The following is a 16,314-nucleotide window of genomic DNA, read 5'->3' as shown; positions in this document are numbered from 1 at the left end:
ATTTGTGTTCCCTCCTCCCAGTTTGATTTACATAGTATGTTTTTCTTTCTCAGTATTAATGTTGTGATTTTTTTTTTTTTTTTTTTTTTATTCTTAATTTTTTAATTTTCCTGCAGAATTTCACCAACAACTTCCAGACTGCTAAAGAAGCTCTGAGCGCCGCGACGGCTCAGGCAGCGGAGAAGGCCGCGTCCAGCGTTCGTGACCTCGCCCAGAAGAGCTTCCGTCTGTCCATGGACATCAACCTTAAGGCCCCACTCGTCATCATACCACAGTCTTCCACCTCCTACAATGCTCTGGAGGTGGACCTGGGTCTGATTACCGTTGGGAACAGCTTCTCTCTGCTGGATGTCACAGGATGTCCGCTGCCAGCTGTTATTGACAATATGGATGTCCAGCTGACGAAGGTGAAACTCTCCAGGTCAGTGAAACAAAGCCTCAAAGACTTGAGCCACAGGCAGAAAGGTTAATGGTGTTGACTAAGATTTTACAAATTGAAATGAAAGAATCTGAAGACTGAAATCCTTAATGTCAATAATGAAAGCTGTTCTTAGAACGGGACCTTAAAGGAAGTCTTAGGAGCTTAAAAAGATGGCGACTGGACTCCTTTAAGTCTGTTTCACCAAGAAGCTTCTTCAGTTTTTAAATGTTTTAGAACTGAAGGAAACCTCTTGGATGAGACGTGAGAGGTTTCAGTGTCTTTTTAAGCTCCTAAGACTACCGTGACCTTTAGTGACTGAGAACCTACAGAGTCATGCAACCTTGGAGGAAGACCCAATCTGGCCACCTGAATCTGCACATCGATGCTTCTCCTGTGTGTTAGCGAACTTTGAATTTGCTGGTCAATATGAGAAAAAGGATGAAACTTCATGTGCAAGTCGTCAGATCGGGAATTCCAGGGATATTGCAGTCATGCTTGAAACAAAGGTGCAAAGGAGAAAGCTTTGAAGGGGAAGCTTTTGTTTATATATGCAGACTTTGATTAGTTTTTCCTGTAAGCACATTGACTCCTTCCTGTTGTGGACCAGGACCTGCTTAGAGCCCGACTCAAAACAACCCAGCAGAGAGCTGCTTGAACCGGTCAACCTGCACCTGAACATCAAGAGAAACTTGGCAGCTTCCTGGTACAAGAAGATGGCTGCTGTGGTAATCGATGGAGATCTGAAACCCATGAAGGTAGGAGGAAGAGGAAGTTAACATGTATGCTTGTTGCATTATTAAACGTGTAACCAAAAGTCTTTCCCAGATTAAAAGATGACAAAAAAAAAAACAGAGTAGCTGTACAGTATGGTTGGTGTTTAATACGTATGTGGTAATCTTTCTCCATAGAATAAAATAAGTCAGAAATTCCACTAACGATTTTATTCTTGCTTTTACAACCAGTCGACAAGTAAACCACCAAAGGTACAGTTTCCCCTGAGGGCAGTCCTCTCTGTAGAGTTATATCGTTGCTGATCTCATCTGTTACTTGGAAGCTGGGTGCAGTTTGTTTGTTTGTTTGTTTGTTTGTTTGTTGTGGTCTGTAGTTTCCGTAGACACCTCCAGTAGGACACAGGTTTAGGCTAGGCTAGCAGTCTTTGGCCGTAGCCTCATTCTGGTCACAGCTGTAGACAGACTGAGTAGTAACTGATGCGTCTGTGCAGGTGAAGCTCAGTCAAGATGACCTGAAGGTGCTGCTCAGAATCCTGATGGAGAATCTGGGAGAGGCCGGAGGCCCAGAGCCCACCGCAGCCCGGCAGGAGACCAGTCTGCAGGTCCAAGCACCTGGAACCACCCCGACAGGTCCGACTGAGTTCATGTTCAGATATTCACTCATCCAGAGTTGAACCCTGATATTTGTCTGGTTTCTGTGTCTGACTGATGACATATATCTGATCTAAGATAGACGAGGATTATTTTGAACCTTAAATCAAGCTAAGCTGCTCTAAAGTCCAAGAATAAAAACATTGAGTTGTTAATGAGTGTAATAGAGCCACTTTAATGTTTCTTAACCCTGTTTGACTGTTTTGTTGATGTGATCTTTGCTCTACTTGCTCAGGTGGTGCTGGGAAGATAATTGTGAGCCACAGTGAAGAGGATGATGAAACTTTGGAGACTGTCAAGTTTAACTTCAACATCGAGTCTCTTGGTCTGGTTCTGTACCTCGACCCCAAACAGGTCAGTTAGAAACAACAAGGACGTGAAAAGAAACTGATATCTGTGGGACGGTCTTCGTCCAGTGGTTCGAGTAAGCAAGTGTTAGTTATTCTTCCTGACTGTTGTCCCTGTTCATTGCAGTCCTCAGATCTCCAGGACCAGCAGGACCTCAGACTGGGAGAGTTTGCCCTACACTTGCTAAAAACTTCAGGGAAGATCCTAAACAATGGCAGCATGGAGGTGAGCACAGTGCTGACTGCCTGCACACTGGACGACCTGAGGACCGGCATGGAGAGGGTCACCTCACGGTAAGAGTCAAATGATCTCTCTGTCTGTCTGTCTGACTGTTTTGTTGATGACGTGATCAATCACTGATGGAGTTCTTCGTCAAATAGTCTGTAGTTGTTTTTTAGAGAAGAAGAAGAATCATAGTCGGATCACACTGCACAGTGAATATGATCCATATCCAGTCTGCCCCCTTTACCTTTTCCCAAAGATGGTTTTTAGGTTTCCACAACGTTTTGTAACATTTACAATCAATCGGCAGGATCATACTGCTGTTAACATGCACTGCAGTATGGTTACCAAATTACTACTAAACATAGTGTACAGTACAGTATAGTATACTACAGTAGACTGTGACTTTACTTGAAAATATCTCTTAGAAAGCAGTTTAGTTTTTACACTACCAAAGTGGTTTAGATGAGATTTTTTTAGGGGTTTTTTTTGTTTTGTTTTATTGGCCGTTACCAGTGAGTGATCACACATTGTGTTAACTCGCTGCAGGATGGTGAGGCAGAGAGACGAAGACAGCTCAGGGGACACGATCGATGTGACGTACCGGCAGAGCGCAGCAGAACGGGAGGTGGTGGCTGTTCTGCAGAAGCTCTATCTGTGTGCGAGCGTGGAGTTTCTGATGGCCGTTGGAGACTTCTTCCTGCAGGCTCTGCCGCAGAGTTCTGCTCCGACCGCCACCTCTGCACCGAGCGACAGACTGCAGCTGAGACAGACCACTGAACCACAAGCCGACCCCAAGACTGGTAAGATCGGACACCAGACCCTAACCGGAGAGACGGGGGGATTGAGTATATCTACTGTATCAACAGGAATATTAAAAGAATCCAGAAAGTGTTAGTCTACAACCGCAGCAGGGAGCCCAGCCCACGTTTTTGACCACTGAATGGCGAGATCATGATCTACTTTATCTGATTTAGCAATAAGAACAAAATTGATGTTTCCAAGTATTCAGAGCTTCTCAGTCAAACTAAAAAGGACCATTCAGAATCACAAAGCGAGAACGGAAATGAAAAGAAATTAACCATTACAAGACTGTTTTCTCCCTGCAGCCTCCTCAGTGAAGACTCGACTTCGAGCGGTGGTGGTGGACCCAGAGGTGGTGTTCGTGGCCAACCTGATGAAGGCCGACGCCCCAGCTCTCGTGGCCTCATTTCAGTGCGACTTCACGCTGCAGGCCGAGGAGGACGGCACACAGAACATGAGAGCCAACCTGAGGGAGCTGAAGGTCCTCGCCTGCCCCTTCATCCAAAACAAGGAGGACAAGGCTGTGACCACCGTAAGAGTGTGCTTGTTTTTTGCAGTCTGTAGATTCTGTAGCGAACCTCTCACTCACCGTTATATCAGTTCTGTTTTTTGTGTTTTTTGATATGTCAGACACCTTTAAAGCCACAGCGTTTTGGAATTGTTGACTGGGAGTAAAAGTTATTTTTACTGCATTACCCTTAAAAATATGAGTCGGGTAACAGATTAACTGAAAAAGTGTCTTACTGTAGGGGGAAGAAATGTGATGTGTTAGTGGTCTTGTAAGTAACGAGAGATGAACAAACATGATTAAAGGTATCAGTCTGGCTCTATCCAAAAGGTACTGAGACCTTGTTCGGTCGCCTTGGAAACCAAAGCTCACCCCAATCAACCACTGAGGGGCTCCATGACAGTGGAGGAAATCATAATTAAGGTATTTATTTATGGATTTATAAATCACACTGACAGATGTTCGAGACTCTGTGTTGCTTCTCTGGACTCGCGGTGATTTCCCCGACTGTCAGTGAACTCATCACCAGTGTGTCTTTCATTTGCAGATCTCACCGTTCATCCTCAACACAGTGACAACGATAACAGCCGCCATGACAGCGAAGCAGAAGGATCAGCAGTGCGAGGCATCAAAGCCCGATGTCAGTGGCCTGTGGTCGGTCATGAACATCTACAACTGTAACTACTGGTTCCTGGGAGTGGACCAGGCCACCGAGGTCACCGAGAGCTTCAGAGAACCGGACGGACGAAATGAAGGGGAGAGCTTTGGCGTCGAAGTCAAGGTACCACAGCGTCTTCACAGAACATTCATTGTAAAACTTTAAAACCGGTTTGCTTCTTTTTGACGAGCTGTTGTTGGCCCTCAGGTTGTACAGGTGACTCTGGAGTCCGGTTTGGGTCATCGAACAGTCCCTCTGCTGCTGGCCGAGTCCTCCTTCAATGGTTCAGCCAAAAACTGGTCTTCGCTGCTACAGCTGAGAGCTGACATGACGCTTGAAGTAAGAACTCAACCTGGATTCAGACCTGATCCTGAAACCCGTGTCATATATTCAAAAACCTCTTGAGAAGGCTCCTAACTTTAGTTTGGGTTTTTTTTCCTATCTTTAGTGTTAGCTGAGGAGTATTTAAGAACATTATTCATGTGTTCATCCCTACCAACGAAGGTGTTGACGCCATTGGAAGGGATAGGCATACTCTTGCCTATTCCAGAAAGACAAAAGTCTCCCTGACAGCTGAGTTATCGCAGCTGCTGTGCTCAGTGAAAAATTGCAAAAAGAAACAAGAGTGTCATCTGTTCCCAGGTGAACTACTTTAATGAGACCCACGCGGTGTGGGAGCCTCTGCTGGAACGAGTTGACGGCGGCAGACGAAGGTGGAACCTGGAGTTCGAGGTAAAGCTGCTAGCAGCGAAGCTTGCTCTTCATGAACTTTGTGTAGCTGTCATAATAATCACACGTCACACTCCAGTAAATGTCCCACAGCAAAGCAATTCCCTGAAGTTCAAGCCTATCAAAAATGTTTTGTCTGTAAATAGTTTTATGTTAAAAACATTTTTGTGTTCCTCATATAAAACATCCAAGCGGCTCATTTCCAACCGACCTTAATATTACAGGTGTAAGAGTTGATTGGCGTGTCTGTAATCTGCCATTTAAAGGTGGAATGAAGGTGAATCTGATCACCTGCTGTCCCACTGCTGAGGTTTCAAATCCCTCACTGAGCTCCTAAGTGAAATAAAATTCCCAGCAACGATCCGCTGAAGCCTGATAAACTTAGTGATGCTGTTTTTGCTCCTGCAGATGAAAAACAATCCAATCCATGACAAAAGCCCCGTTCATGGAGATGACTTCATATTCCTTCCTGAACCTCGCACTGTCGTTAACATCTGCTCCAAAGACACCATGAATGTCACCATCTCTAAGTGCTGCCTCAACGTTTTCCAAAACCTCGCCAAGGTACATAACAGCTTCAGTTTGTGTCTGACTGATGCTGTAATAAAATCGACTTTTTGAAAAAGGAAATGTGTTAATTTGTTGAATTACTGAGTGGCCTTTTCCTTTGCTGTGTTTTGATCAGGCGTTCTCGGAGGGAACGACTTCCACCTTTGATTACTCTCTGAAGGAGAAGGCGCCATTCACTATTAGAAACTCTCTGGGAATTCCCCTCATTGTGGATCACAGTGCTAACTTGAGGCTGGTGGGATCTCCGGGACAGGGAAAGCTCCACGAGTTGCCGGTGGATCAGAACATGGAACTGGAGCACTCAAAGTTCGAACCAGCATCCAGAGGCAAACTTTCAGCTCTCCAGCGGCAAGAGAGCTGCCTGTTCAACCTCACCATCGGTCAGACGTTCTCACCTGCTCTCTGTTGGTGCTGCGCATTGTCTTATGCTAAGCTTGCGACTGGAGATGTTATTTCTCTGCCCCTACAGTGCCCTCAGGATACAGCGAGATCACCAACATCGCTGTGGACAAACCGGGTCGACGCCTCTACAACATCCGCGGCCCAGATCTACAGGAGGCTATATCTGTGCTGTTGCAGATCGACGCCGTCGAAGGCAACAAGGTCATCACGGTTCGCTCGCCGCTGCAGGTCTGAACCACAGATGCTCTAAATAAAGCCGATATTGTGATTAGAAAAGCAGGACAGGTTTATTTAGAGGCAACTTTTGTTTGTGTTTTTAGATAAAGAATCACTTCTCAGTGCCATTCACCATCCTCAAGTACTCTCCACAAACCAGAGCTCTGCAGGTTATTGGACAGGCCGAACCCGAGACGGAGTTTCATGTCACCTTAGAAACTTACAGGTAGAATCACACCGCCTTCTTCAGGTGTTCGAGAGACTGTTTGTTAGCATAGTCATAGTCTGTGGATTTGATTATTGTCTCAATAATAGACATCCTCTGCTGCTCTGAACATCTACAAAATTAGGATTTGCCAACATGGGCGAGCTTCTGGTTGCAGATCTGTTTTCTGTTTGTGACACTTTAAGTGCAATCTTGTCCTGCAAACTATCTGGAGCTGCTCTTGTGAGTTCCTGTGGATCTGAGCAGCTCCAGGTGCCCCATCAGATCTTCCGGAGGTGGTGAGACTCTTTACTTCCTCTTTCCTCCAGATCTCAGCTGTTTTTGCAGCCAGCAGGAGAGCTGACAGGTCAGTATGCTCCATCTTCCACCTGCATATCCTGGAAGGAGCAGGTGCACCGGAGCTCAGAGGTGGGGTCGGTGCTTCAATGTCCCGCATCCGAAAGCAGCCTGCTGCCGCTCATGGTCAGCACTTTGGCCGTCCCCGATGACCTGCGACACATCACCAGCCATGGAGAGGAGGACTGGGACCCCGCCTATGTCATCCATCTCCATCCTATGGCTACCCTACGCAACCTGCTGCCGTACACCATTCGCTACATGATGGAGGTAACCCTAACAGCTCCATGAAGGTTTAGCAATACAATAATAAAGAGTCTTTGCAGATATTCACATCTGTTTGTTAGAAATGTTTTATTATTTTATAAGCCAATGAAAACTAACCTGATCTAAAAGAATCTGATCGGACCTGATGCGTTCCATCCCTAGAGCTCAGTAGACACCTGCGAGCTTCGTGAAGGCAGCACGTCAGACCTCCTGAACGCCCGTGTCTCAGGCGAGATTGTGTCGCTGGTGCTGATGAGGTATCAAGGACGCGACTGGCACGGACACATTCGGATTGAAAAGGAAATGCCCGAGTTCCTGGCCATATGTCTCACCTGCGACTCGGACATAAACATGACGGTGGACATTAACGTCCATGTGACGAGGACGGCGAGCCGCCTGCTGCTGTCGCTCTTCAGTCCGTACTGGATCATCAACAAAACCTCTCGAGTGCTGCAGTACAAAGCCGAGGACATCTCCGTCAAGCACCCGGCCGACTACAGAGACATCATCCTGTTCTCCTTCAAGAAGAAAAACATGTTCAGCAAGTGCAAGGTGAGAAAAGAAACACCTGGACACACATGTTCAGGCTTTCGTCTTTAGACTTTAAACAAGTTGTTTAAAGTTTTCACAATGCGGATTCACAATCCGAGCCTGTATGCTTTTATAAGCTTCCAGGTAAGTTTTTTTTATTCCTGTATATTTAGATCTGGTCGGACCTCTATTTTCGGATCACTGCTTCCTTTTTTAACTCTTCTTTCTTTTTCTTTTTTTTTTCTTTTTTTTTTTGAGGATAAAAACAAAGCCAGACATATTCTGTAATACGTAAAATGTTCATTTATTGCACATTGACATTTTGTTTAATCCTTTGGTGTTTGTTACAGCTCCAGCTTTGCGTCTCCACCAGTTCCTGGTCCGATGGGTTCTCTCTGGACACAGTGGGAAGTTATGGCTGCGTTCGCTGTCCCGCCAACCACATGGACTTCTGGGTAACTTTTTTCTCTATTAATCAAACTGTTTAACCCAGATGTTTTGTCTTTCTGGGGATTAGACCAGGCTTGTTGTGGAGCTTTTGAATGCATCACATTATTCGTCTAATGAATGGATTGATTAAAATTATCATTAGCTGTGAGCTGATCTAGTTTCATACTTCTTGTTTCTGTGTGCAGGTGGGTGTTAGTATTCAGATGAGCAGTTTTAAACTAACCAGGATCGTCACCATGAGTCCTTTCTACACTCTGGTCAACAAGTCATCTTATGAACTAGAAGTGGGAGAAGTGAGCAGCCAAACCAAGTGGCACTACATCTCTTCCACTGAGGTGAATGAATTCCTAGTTTTAGAAGAGACAGGCTGTAGGGGCCTGTCTTCCTTATTGTCACTACCAAACGCCTTATGTTATTATAATTGTTATAATTCGATTGTTGTGGCGCAGTGTCTCCCTCTGTGGCCGGAGAATGGCTCGGGAAAGTTGTGTGTCCGTGTTGTCGGGTCTGAATCCACCTCCCGATCCTTCTTCTTCAATAAACAGGACAACGGCACCCTGCTAAAAATGGAGATGGTTAGTGTCCATTACACCAGACACATCGGACCAACTCTCACAGTTTAGTACATTTTGGAGATTTTTAAACGAGTGTATGTTTTCAGTGCGGTGGGATCATCGTGGATGTCAACCTCTCCAATCACTCCACCGTCATCAGCTTCAGTGATTATTATGAAGGAGCAGCTCCTGCCCTGCTGGTTAACCACACGCCCTGGGCTACCATCAGCTATAGACAGAGGTCAGAGGTCAACACACTACTACATAAATGTTATTTTATAGCCTATCAGAGTTTAAAAGCTGTAACTTTTTCATCTGACACAGTACACTCTGTCTTAACTTCTGCGTTCTTGGAGGTGCTTCAGGTTTTTGGCCACAAAAACAGATGAAGCTCTTAAAGGCTTTTTTTTGCCTGTTTTCTGTGTTTCTGGTTGTCACTCCATGTCAGTTCCCTGATTTCAAGCTGAATAAATTTGTATTTCAGTTAATTTTCTCTTTGTGAAACACCTTGGTGGAAACCCAGCTACTTGCCATTTCTTTTCAGTGGCTCATCCGACTTTCATGATTTGAAACCCAGCGAGACTCGACGGTTTGCGTGGGACGACCCAACGGGAGTCCGCATGCTTCGTTGGGAATGCCGGGATCATTCAGGAGAGCTGGATCTGCTGAAGGTCAGACTCACACAAAATCTCTTATCTGCATTTTTTTTTTTTTTTGTAAGAAGACACTATTGTGTGTCATGGTAAGACAATTCTGGAGGTCGAGCTTTTCTTAGTTGCTATTGAGGTTTGATGAAACACATATCAAAAGATTTCCCACAGAAAACAGCAGAAACTCTCTGATTTAATTAATAGTTGGAGAGCCAGATATTACCGGGAAACTATGCCTTTGTGACTTTGTAACAGCTGAACCTCATCCTCTGAAAAAGAATTTTTCAGTTTGTTGTGACAAAAGAAATCTAATGTAACAAATCTGAAAATGTCAAGGACCAAAAATGGAACCCTGAGGAACACCAAAAAAACCCATTTATTTCAGCCACTGCTGTTGTATTGAGAAAAATGATCAATTACTCTATATAAAAGATTAGTGTAGATTTATGATCTGAACAATGAAGGTGAATGATATGAGTTTGTATTTTCTAATTAGTTTATTTCATTTTAGCTTTTTGTTTTTAATTCAGTCTAGTTTTAGTTCATTTTCAGAGTGAGTTTCTCGTTCCAGTTTAGTTTTTATTGTTTGAAAAAGTTTAGTTGTAGTTTCATTTTTATTAGTTTCAGTGTAGTCTTTTTTTTGTTTGTTTTGTTTTGTTTTTTGTTGTTATTGTTGTTGTTGTAATTCCGATTGTTTGGAGAACATACGTCAGAGCCAAGACAGACATCCAGAATCTCAATAAACACGTACATCAGTCCTTCATCAGGCAAATGAATTTTTCGTCAAACAAATAAAAATTTTTATCAACGTAATAGAAGCTCAAACTAGGAAAAAAAATAATATTTTTATTTTAATTTGCCAAGTTCACAAAATCGTTTCTTGGTTTACATTTTTTTTAAAGTCTAGTTTTTAATTTAATTTTATGTAACAAAAAATATTTTTTCACATCTAGATTTAATTTTTTGTTTACATTTAGTTGCTTTAACAACCTTAATTATTAATTAATTATTACCTTGATTTCTTGGCCATCAGGAGGCAACCACTCTGGCTACAAGACATCTGATTGTAGAGAAGTCTGGGAAACTGAGGCTTCTTTTACTGATGTAGATCCCCTGTGTACATATATTCTTTTAGCGTCTCGGTTGCTATTTTCACATCCTATTGAATATCAGTTATTCTTTAGTTATGGTACTATTACAGTCAAACTGGAGGATATAGCAATAACAATATGCTCCTTGTGTTTGCTTCCCACAAACCTCATGAAACCCAGAATACAAACACATCAGTTTCCTTACAGTCTGTCTGTGTTCATTTAGGATGATGTGGGTCAGTTTTCCTACGACAGCCAGTCACAGATCCACTGGGTTTCCTTCCTGGACGGACGCCAGCGGGTGCTGATATTTACCGAGGACGTTGGAGTGGTGACAAAGGCTCGGCAGGCTGAGGAGCTTGAGCAGTCCGATCAGGAAGTAAAAGTTTTGTTGCAGAACCTCGGATTGTCGCTGATCAACAACAGCAAGCGGCAGGAGATCGCGTACATTGGCATCACCAGGTAAACACTATCACATTACCAGAGCAGTTTACAGCAAAGCAAGGTCACATTTCCAAGCTTCTTCTACAATGTGAGAATAGTTATTTGCTTTGTTTACTAACCCATGTTTATTATCAAATCAGTCTCTGTGTTCTCATAAAGAAGAGATTGTAAATGAACTCTTCTTCCTTGAAAATGGGCCAGATGAGTGCCATCTACTTGAAGTCCAGATGAGCAAAATACAACCAAGAAATGCAGAAAAAATCTGTTACTTTTTTCTTTTGGTTTTATTCACAATGTAACAGCTGCAAGTTTCCTACTATGTATCCAGATCTGGGTGACAGAGAAAGCATGCCCAGACCTCCCTCTCCACAGTCACACCTCCAGCTGTTCTGAGGGGATAATGAAGCATTACTGAATCCTCAGAGAGACATAATAACTCCTGCGTGTCCCGGGTCTGTCCCAGGGTCACCTCCCAGCTGGATATGCCTGGACACACCTCACCTTGGAGTCATCCAGCTGCCTGAACCACCTCCAGCTGACTAAAGTAGCACTGTTGGAGAAGAAATAGCTACTTTTAGCCTCTCCTAAATAACTGAGCTCCTCGCCCATTGGGAGGAAGCTGAATTCTGCTGCCTGTTCCCGTGAGCTTCTTTTTTCTGTGACCAGTTACAGCTTATGAACATAGGTGAGAGTAGGAATGACAAGCAGGACCAGCCAGTATATTTTTATCTACACTTTTAGGTTCAGCTCTCTTTTTACTGCTGCACCTTGGAGCTCTTTACATAGGGTTTAAATTATTTGCAGATGTTAAGCGGTGGATTGCTCCCTCTGGACTGAGGGATAGCTGTTGACCCAAACATGGGAGTTCAGATATCCTTACAATCCTGTTAATAAGTGACAGGAAAGTGGAGCGTGAGATTGACAGATGGATACGACAAGTAATGTGTCCATTGTACTGGACTGTTGTGGTGAAAAGAGAACTTCTTTACCAGTCAATATACATTCAACCCTCACCTGTGGTCAGGAGGTCTGGGTAGTGACCAAAAGAAGAAGGTTACAGATATGAGTGGCTGGAATGAGCTTCCCACATAGAGAGGCTGCACTTTAGAGGAGCTCTAAGTAGAGCTGCTGCTCCTTCACACGTCTGTTTGTGCAGACCAGCACCCACTGGAGATGATCATACCCACTGAATCTTGCTTCCTAGCACACCCCTTGGAGCAACATCAACACATAACCACAAGAGTGTTACAGCGTTACATGTGTGTTTGTATCACAGCTCAGGTGTTGTTTGGGAAATGAAGCCGAAGAATCGCTGGAAGCCGTTCAATAACAAGAACATCAGCCTGCTGGAGAAAGCCTACCAGAATCAGCTGAGTGGGAAGTCCGCCGGCGGCTGGATCAGACTGGAGAACCTGGAGGTGAGAGGTCAACATGCACCTGAAACACGCCCACCTCCCCAAAAAATACACACGCAATTTGAATTTCAATTGTCCACTGAGCTGAGAGGGAAGCTGTGATGTCACTGGCTCTCAGGTGAACCTCAGCGGGGCCACCATGATGATGCGTCAGCCGTCTTCCTGCCAAGTGAGGAGGAACTTCCTGTCTGGTATCCAAGTGGAGTTCAAGCAGTCGGTGCATCAGCGCAGCCTGAGAGCTCAGCTGCACTGGCTGCAGGTAAACACTCACACACCACGATGGATACACACCTGAGCAGAAATACACACTCTTGTATGACTGGCATCATTCTGTGTCCAGGTGGACAATCAGCTTCCAGGTGCCATCTTCCCCATCGTCTTCAATCCAGTTCTTCCTCCAAAGTCCATCGCTCTGGACACAGGTGGAGTCTTTTTATTAACTTCTTCATAGCTTTGATCAAACTCTTGATCTAAACGTTCTCACGGTGAGCCGAGTGTCTTTAACTCTGCTTTCTGTCTCCACAGAGCCAAAGCCCTTCATTGACGTGTCCATCATCACCAGGTTCAACCAGCACAGCAACGTCATGCAGTTCAAGTGAGTAAGAACCAGTTCACCTAAAGACCTGCAGGGTTTTTAAAACCACAACCCTGCTGAAGTCCAAATCCTTCGTGTGTGGAATAAGCCACACTTACTTGTTTTTGAGAGGTAAGCACAGAGATGGGATTAAGGAAAAGATTTTCCGCTTGTCTGTGCTCTCCAGGTATTTCATGGCTTTGGTCCAGGAGATGGCAGTGAAGATCGATCAGGGTTTCCTGGGAGCCATTTTGGCTCTGTTCACTCCAGCTGCAGACCCCCAGGCCGACAGCGAGAAGGTAGAGCTGCCGCTTCTAACATGTTAAAAGTGCCAACATGAACCACACACAGAGGGTTCACATGTTTGAGGTTTGTCTGTGTTTCAGTCTGGGCTGATAGAGCAAGATCTGCAGGGCCTGCAGGCCGAGCTGATGGAGGCGTCGCGGACTGACGCATCTGGTCTCAGCTACTTTGAATACTTCCACATCTCACCCATCAAGGTGAAGACGCACAGTCTGAGCTCTCCTTTTCACTTAAATTTAAAAACAGGTTAAATCGTTAAGTCAACCAGATGAATGTTTGGATTCAAAATCAGCCCAGTGTTGTCACGGGGTCAAGGTTGTGTTTCCACCTTGGTGTTCTTGTGTTTGTTTCAGCTCCATCTCAGTCTGTCTCTGGGCTCCAGCGGTGATGACTCGGTTGAGGAGACGGAAGCCATTCAGTCTCTGAACCTGCTGCTGAAAAGCATCGGGGCCACGCTGACCGACGTCGACGACATCATCTTCAAGTGAGACTCTTGCTGTTGCGGCGGCATTAGAGAGATGCGCTGAGGGCCGTAAAGTAGGGGACGGCTGTTTGCTGAGTCTGTCACAGTAAAACTTTCTGTGTTTGACATTCGTCGTGTTTGTGTCCCACAGACTGGCCTTCTTCGAGGTGAAGCACCAGTTTTACAGTAAAGAGAAACTGACGGGTGTGGTGGCTCGACACTATACTGAACAGGTAAAGTTACAGCCTCCATGTGTGCCATGCATCTACAAGCAAAACAAAGGTGTAATTAAATGGAGATAAGCCAATCAGATCTGAAGAAGTAACAACTGATGATGATGATGATAAACATTTAACAGATTTGATCATGTGGACATAAGTATTAAACCTGTGTTAAATTCTAAACAGCGTCTCTGCAGAAGCAAAAAGCAGATAATCTGGGTTTTTACCCCTCAGCTGTAAAAGGCTGATGGGCATCTAACTTTGGGAATGCGATAACTTGAGAACGAAGCGACGTAGGATTTTCAAATTGATACCATAGGTGTATCTACAACGAGGCTGAGGGGTACCATTGGCCATATTTTAAAATCTCAAGAAAGAAAACCTGGTGTCTTTCTCTGCCTGCAGTTCCTGAAGCAGATGTATGTTCTGGTTCTGGGTCTGGACGTGCTGGGAAATCCATTTGGACTGATCCGAGGTCTGTCTGAGGGGGTGGAGGCCTTCTTCTACGAGCCCTTCCAGGTAACTCGTCCTGAACTACACAACGACATGATCGACTTTTTTCTGATAGTTACCAGGAAAGATTCTGATGTAAATCTTATTTTTGGATCATGACCTGAGAAGCTGACAGGCAGGACAATCCAGATGAAATGAAAGTGGTTTGTGTTTGTCAGGGAGCCGTTCAGGGTCCGGAGGAGTTTGCTGAAGGTTTTGCGATCGGTGTCCGCAGCCTCTTGGGCCACACAGTCGGTAAGAAACCCAGAGGCATGATGGATGTGCAGAGACTGATTTAATGTCCAGGACAGATGATGAGCACTACGATCAGTTTTATTAGCGAGCTGATTCCTCATGCAGGTGGCGCCGCAGGCATGGTTTCCAAGATCACAGGATCGGTTGGTAAAGGTCTGGCAGCCATCACTATGGATAAAGAGTACCAACAGAAGCGACGTGAGGAGATGAACCGACCACCCAAAGACTTTGGAGAAAGTCTGGCTAAAGGAGGAAAAGGACTGCTGAAGGTGCAGAGAGACAGAGTTCAGAGGTTTTTGTGTCCTGATGTGAGCCCGATGCAGTTCAATAACAGTTCTCGTTTCTGCAGGGAGTTGTGGGCGGCGTAACCGGCATTGTCACCAAACCTGTGGAGGGTACGTGCTCCTCTGCTGTGAAACCCACACTGCTGCTGCAAACACGCACTCAGTTTCTGTTTGTCACCAAGTGATCGCATCCAGTTATGGCATCTATGCCAGAAACATTTTTAATAGTCTCATTTAGACTTGTTTTCAAAATAATGGAAGGAAAATCTCCTAATTTTTTGCCAATTCACAATAACGGTCAGCTCATGGTGCTTTGTAAGGTAAAGACCCTACAATATTAGAGGGAAAACAAGGGGAGAAAACAAGGGGTAGTCATGCACCCAGTTGTATGAGAAAACACTTGTCAGCAGTTGGAAGGAGAAACTCCTTTTTCACAGGAAGCAACCCTGTAGACCCAGGCTCAGGTTGGGGTAATCTGCTATGATAGGTTGGGGGTGAGGGGAAAAAGAAGAGAGCAGAGAGACTTTGCTCGATGGAGACAGACAAAATGTTACCAAGAATGTTGAACCTAGCTTTATCCAATATTCACATATGTGTTCTGTAAATTTATGCAAATTGTTGCAAATCTACAGCAGATATGAACTTTGAGCTTTCACATGGTGATATTTACCAGTTACTTTTTGACCATATTCAGCTGTAGTGTCTCCATCTGAAGGAAAACAGAAACACTTGCATGTTCTTTGTAGCAGAGTGCAGTACACTACTGTGAGTGATGATGACATTTAAGTCTACAGACTAACCTGAATTAGATTAGATCCCCTTTCTGTCAGAGAAATGCAAGAAAACCCAAAACTGCAGATGTAGACTCCAGAGCTTCAGAGGATCACAGCAGTTACTCTTACTTTGTCTTTCTCTGTAGGAGCAAAGAAGGAGGGAGCAGCGGGTTTCTTTAAGGGGATCGGTAAAGGTCTGGTGGGGGTGGTTGCTCGGCCGACAGGCGGCATCGTGGACATGGCCAGCAGCACCTTCCAGGGCATCCAGAGGTATTTGCTTCAAGCTTTCGTCCGTGTCCAGTCTTTATTTTCACTCTTCAGTCTGTCAGTGACTCTGTTTATTCGTACTTTGTTTCCAGTATTTTGCAGACTGAAGAACTTCCTGTGTTTTCTGTGTGCTTCTTAATGTGTTGTTTGTCTGCTCACTAATTTCTGCTTTTGTTTTCTGTCTCGTGTCGTTGTTGCCGGGAGTTTTGTTCATTGGTTTCTTGCTGTTTTGGTGTGTGAGTATTTCACATGAAGCATGTTAAAGCCGAACTCTTTAATCGCTGCCTGTGAGCTGAACTGTAGATCTGTTACAGAGGTTCAGCACTAGTTTTCCCCTTTTAAATGTTTGGGTAGCATTGATTGTTGCACCAGATAAAACCTGATCGGACCTGATAAAGCAATAGTGAGGGGGTCGAGCTTTAACCTGCGGCACTTTGACGTTTGCATGTTGACTGTTG

At 44.7% G+C, this 16,314-nt stretch overlaps 1 protein-coding gene across 9 annotated transcripts in view; it reads left to right on the top strand.

Moving 5' to 3' along the window:
• Positions 1-16,314, top strand: part of vps13c (vacuolar protein sorting 13 homolog C) — a 48,461-nt gene that overhangs the window by 22,973 nt on the left and 9,174 nt on the right. For 8 of the 9 annotated variants that reach the window (XM_013273399.3, XM_025908239.1, XM_019361209.2 and 5 more), the window contains 36 exons: positions 117-421; positions 1,029-1,176; positions 1,644-1,782; positions 2,039-2,157; positions 2,278-2,444; positions 2,923-3,176; positions 3,483-3,709; positions 4,016-4,108; positions 4,233-4,466; positions 4,551-4,682; positions 4,986-5,075; positions 5,481-5,636; positions 5,758-6,022; positions 6,112-6,272; positions 6,365-6,486; positions 6,795-7,092; positions 7,252-7,641; positions 7,971-8,075; positions 8,256-8,405; positions 8,520-8,645; positions 8,732-8,865; positions 9,169-9,295; positions 10,592-10,827; positions 12,086-12,227; positions 12,343-12,483; positions 12,565-12,646; positions 12,750-12,819; positions 12,986-13,097; positions 13,185-13,298; positions 13,455-13,585; positions 13,716-13,797; positions 14,191-14,304; positions 14,457-14,532; positions 14,638-14,801; positions 14,882-14,927; positions 15,736-15,859. In XM_013273399.3, coding sequence (XP_013128853.1) covers positions 117-421; positions 1,029-1,176; positions 1,644-1,782; positions 2,039-2,157; positions 2,278-2,444; positions 2,923-3,176; positions 3,483-3,709; positions 4,016-4,108; positions 4,233-4,466; positions 4,551-4,682; positions 4,986-5,075; positions 5,481-5,636; positions 5,758-6,022; positions 6,112-6,272; positions 6,365-6,486; positions 6,795-7,092; positions 7,252-7,641; positions 7,971-8,075; positions 8,256-8,405; positions 8,520-8,645; positions 8,732-8,865; positions 9,169-9,295; positions 10,592-10,827; positions 12,086-12,227; positions 12,343-12,483; positions 12,565-12,646; positions 12,750-12,819; positions 12,986-13,097; positions 13,185-13,298; positions 13,455-13,585; positions 13,716-13,797; positions 14,191-14,304; positions 14,457-14,532; positions 14,638-14,801; positions 14,882-14,927; positions 15,736-15,859 — 5,576 coding nt within the window. The remainder of the gene's footprint in view (positions 1-116; positions 422-1,028; positions 1,177-1,643; positions 1,783-2,038; positions 2,158-2,277; positions 2,445-2,922; positions 3,177-3,482; positions 3,710-4,015; positions 4,109-4,232; positions 4,467-4,550; positions 4,683-4,985; positions 5,076-5,480; positions 5,637-5,757; positions 6,023-6,111; positions 6,273-6,364; positions 6,487-6,794; positions 7,093-7,251; positions 7,642-7,970; positions 8,076-8,255; positions 8,406-8,519; positions 8,646-8,731; positions 8,866-9,168; positions 9,296-10,591; positions 10,828-12,085; positions 12,228-12,342; positions 12,484-12,564; positions 12,647-12,749; positions 12,820-12,985; positions 13,098-13,184; positions 13,299-13,454; positions 13,586-13,715; positions 13,798-14,190; positions 14,305-14,456; positions 14,533-14,637; positions 14,802-14,881; positions 14,928-15,735; positions 15,860-16,314) is intronic. The other variant, XM_025908245.1, reaches the window with a different exon arrangement.

The sequence above is a fragment of the Oreochromis niloticus genome, linkage group LG1 (assembly GCF_001858045.2).
Source record: "Oreochromis niloticus isolate F11D_XX linkage group LG1, O_niloticus_UMD_NMBU, whole genome shotgun sequence".
Lineage (NCBI taxonomy): Eukaryota > Metazoa > Chordata > Actinopteri > Cichliformes > Cichlidae > Oreochromis > Oreochromis niloticus.
The sequence above is the reverse complement of the archived record's forward strand: the minus strand, read 5'-3'. Positions and strand labels throughout refer to the sequence as shown.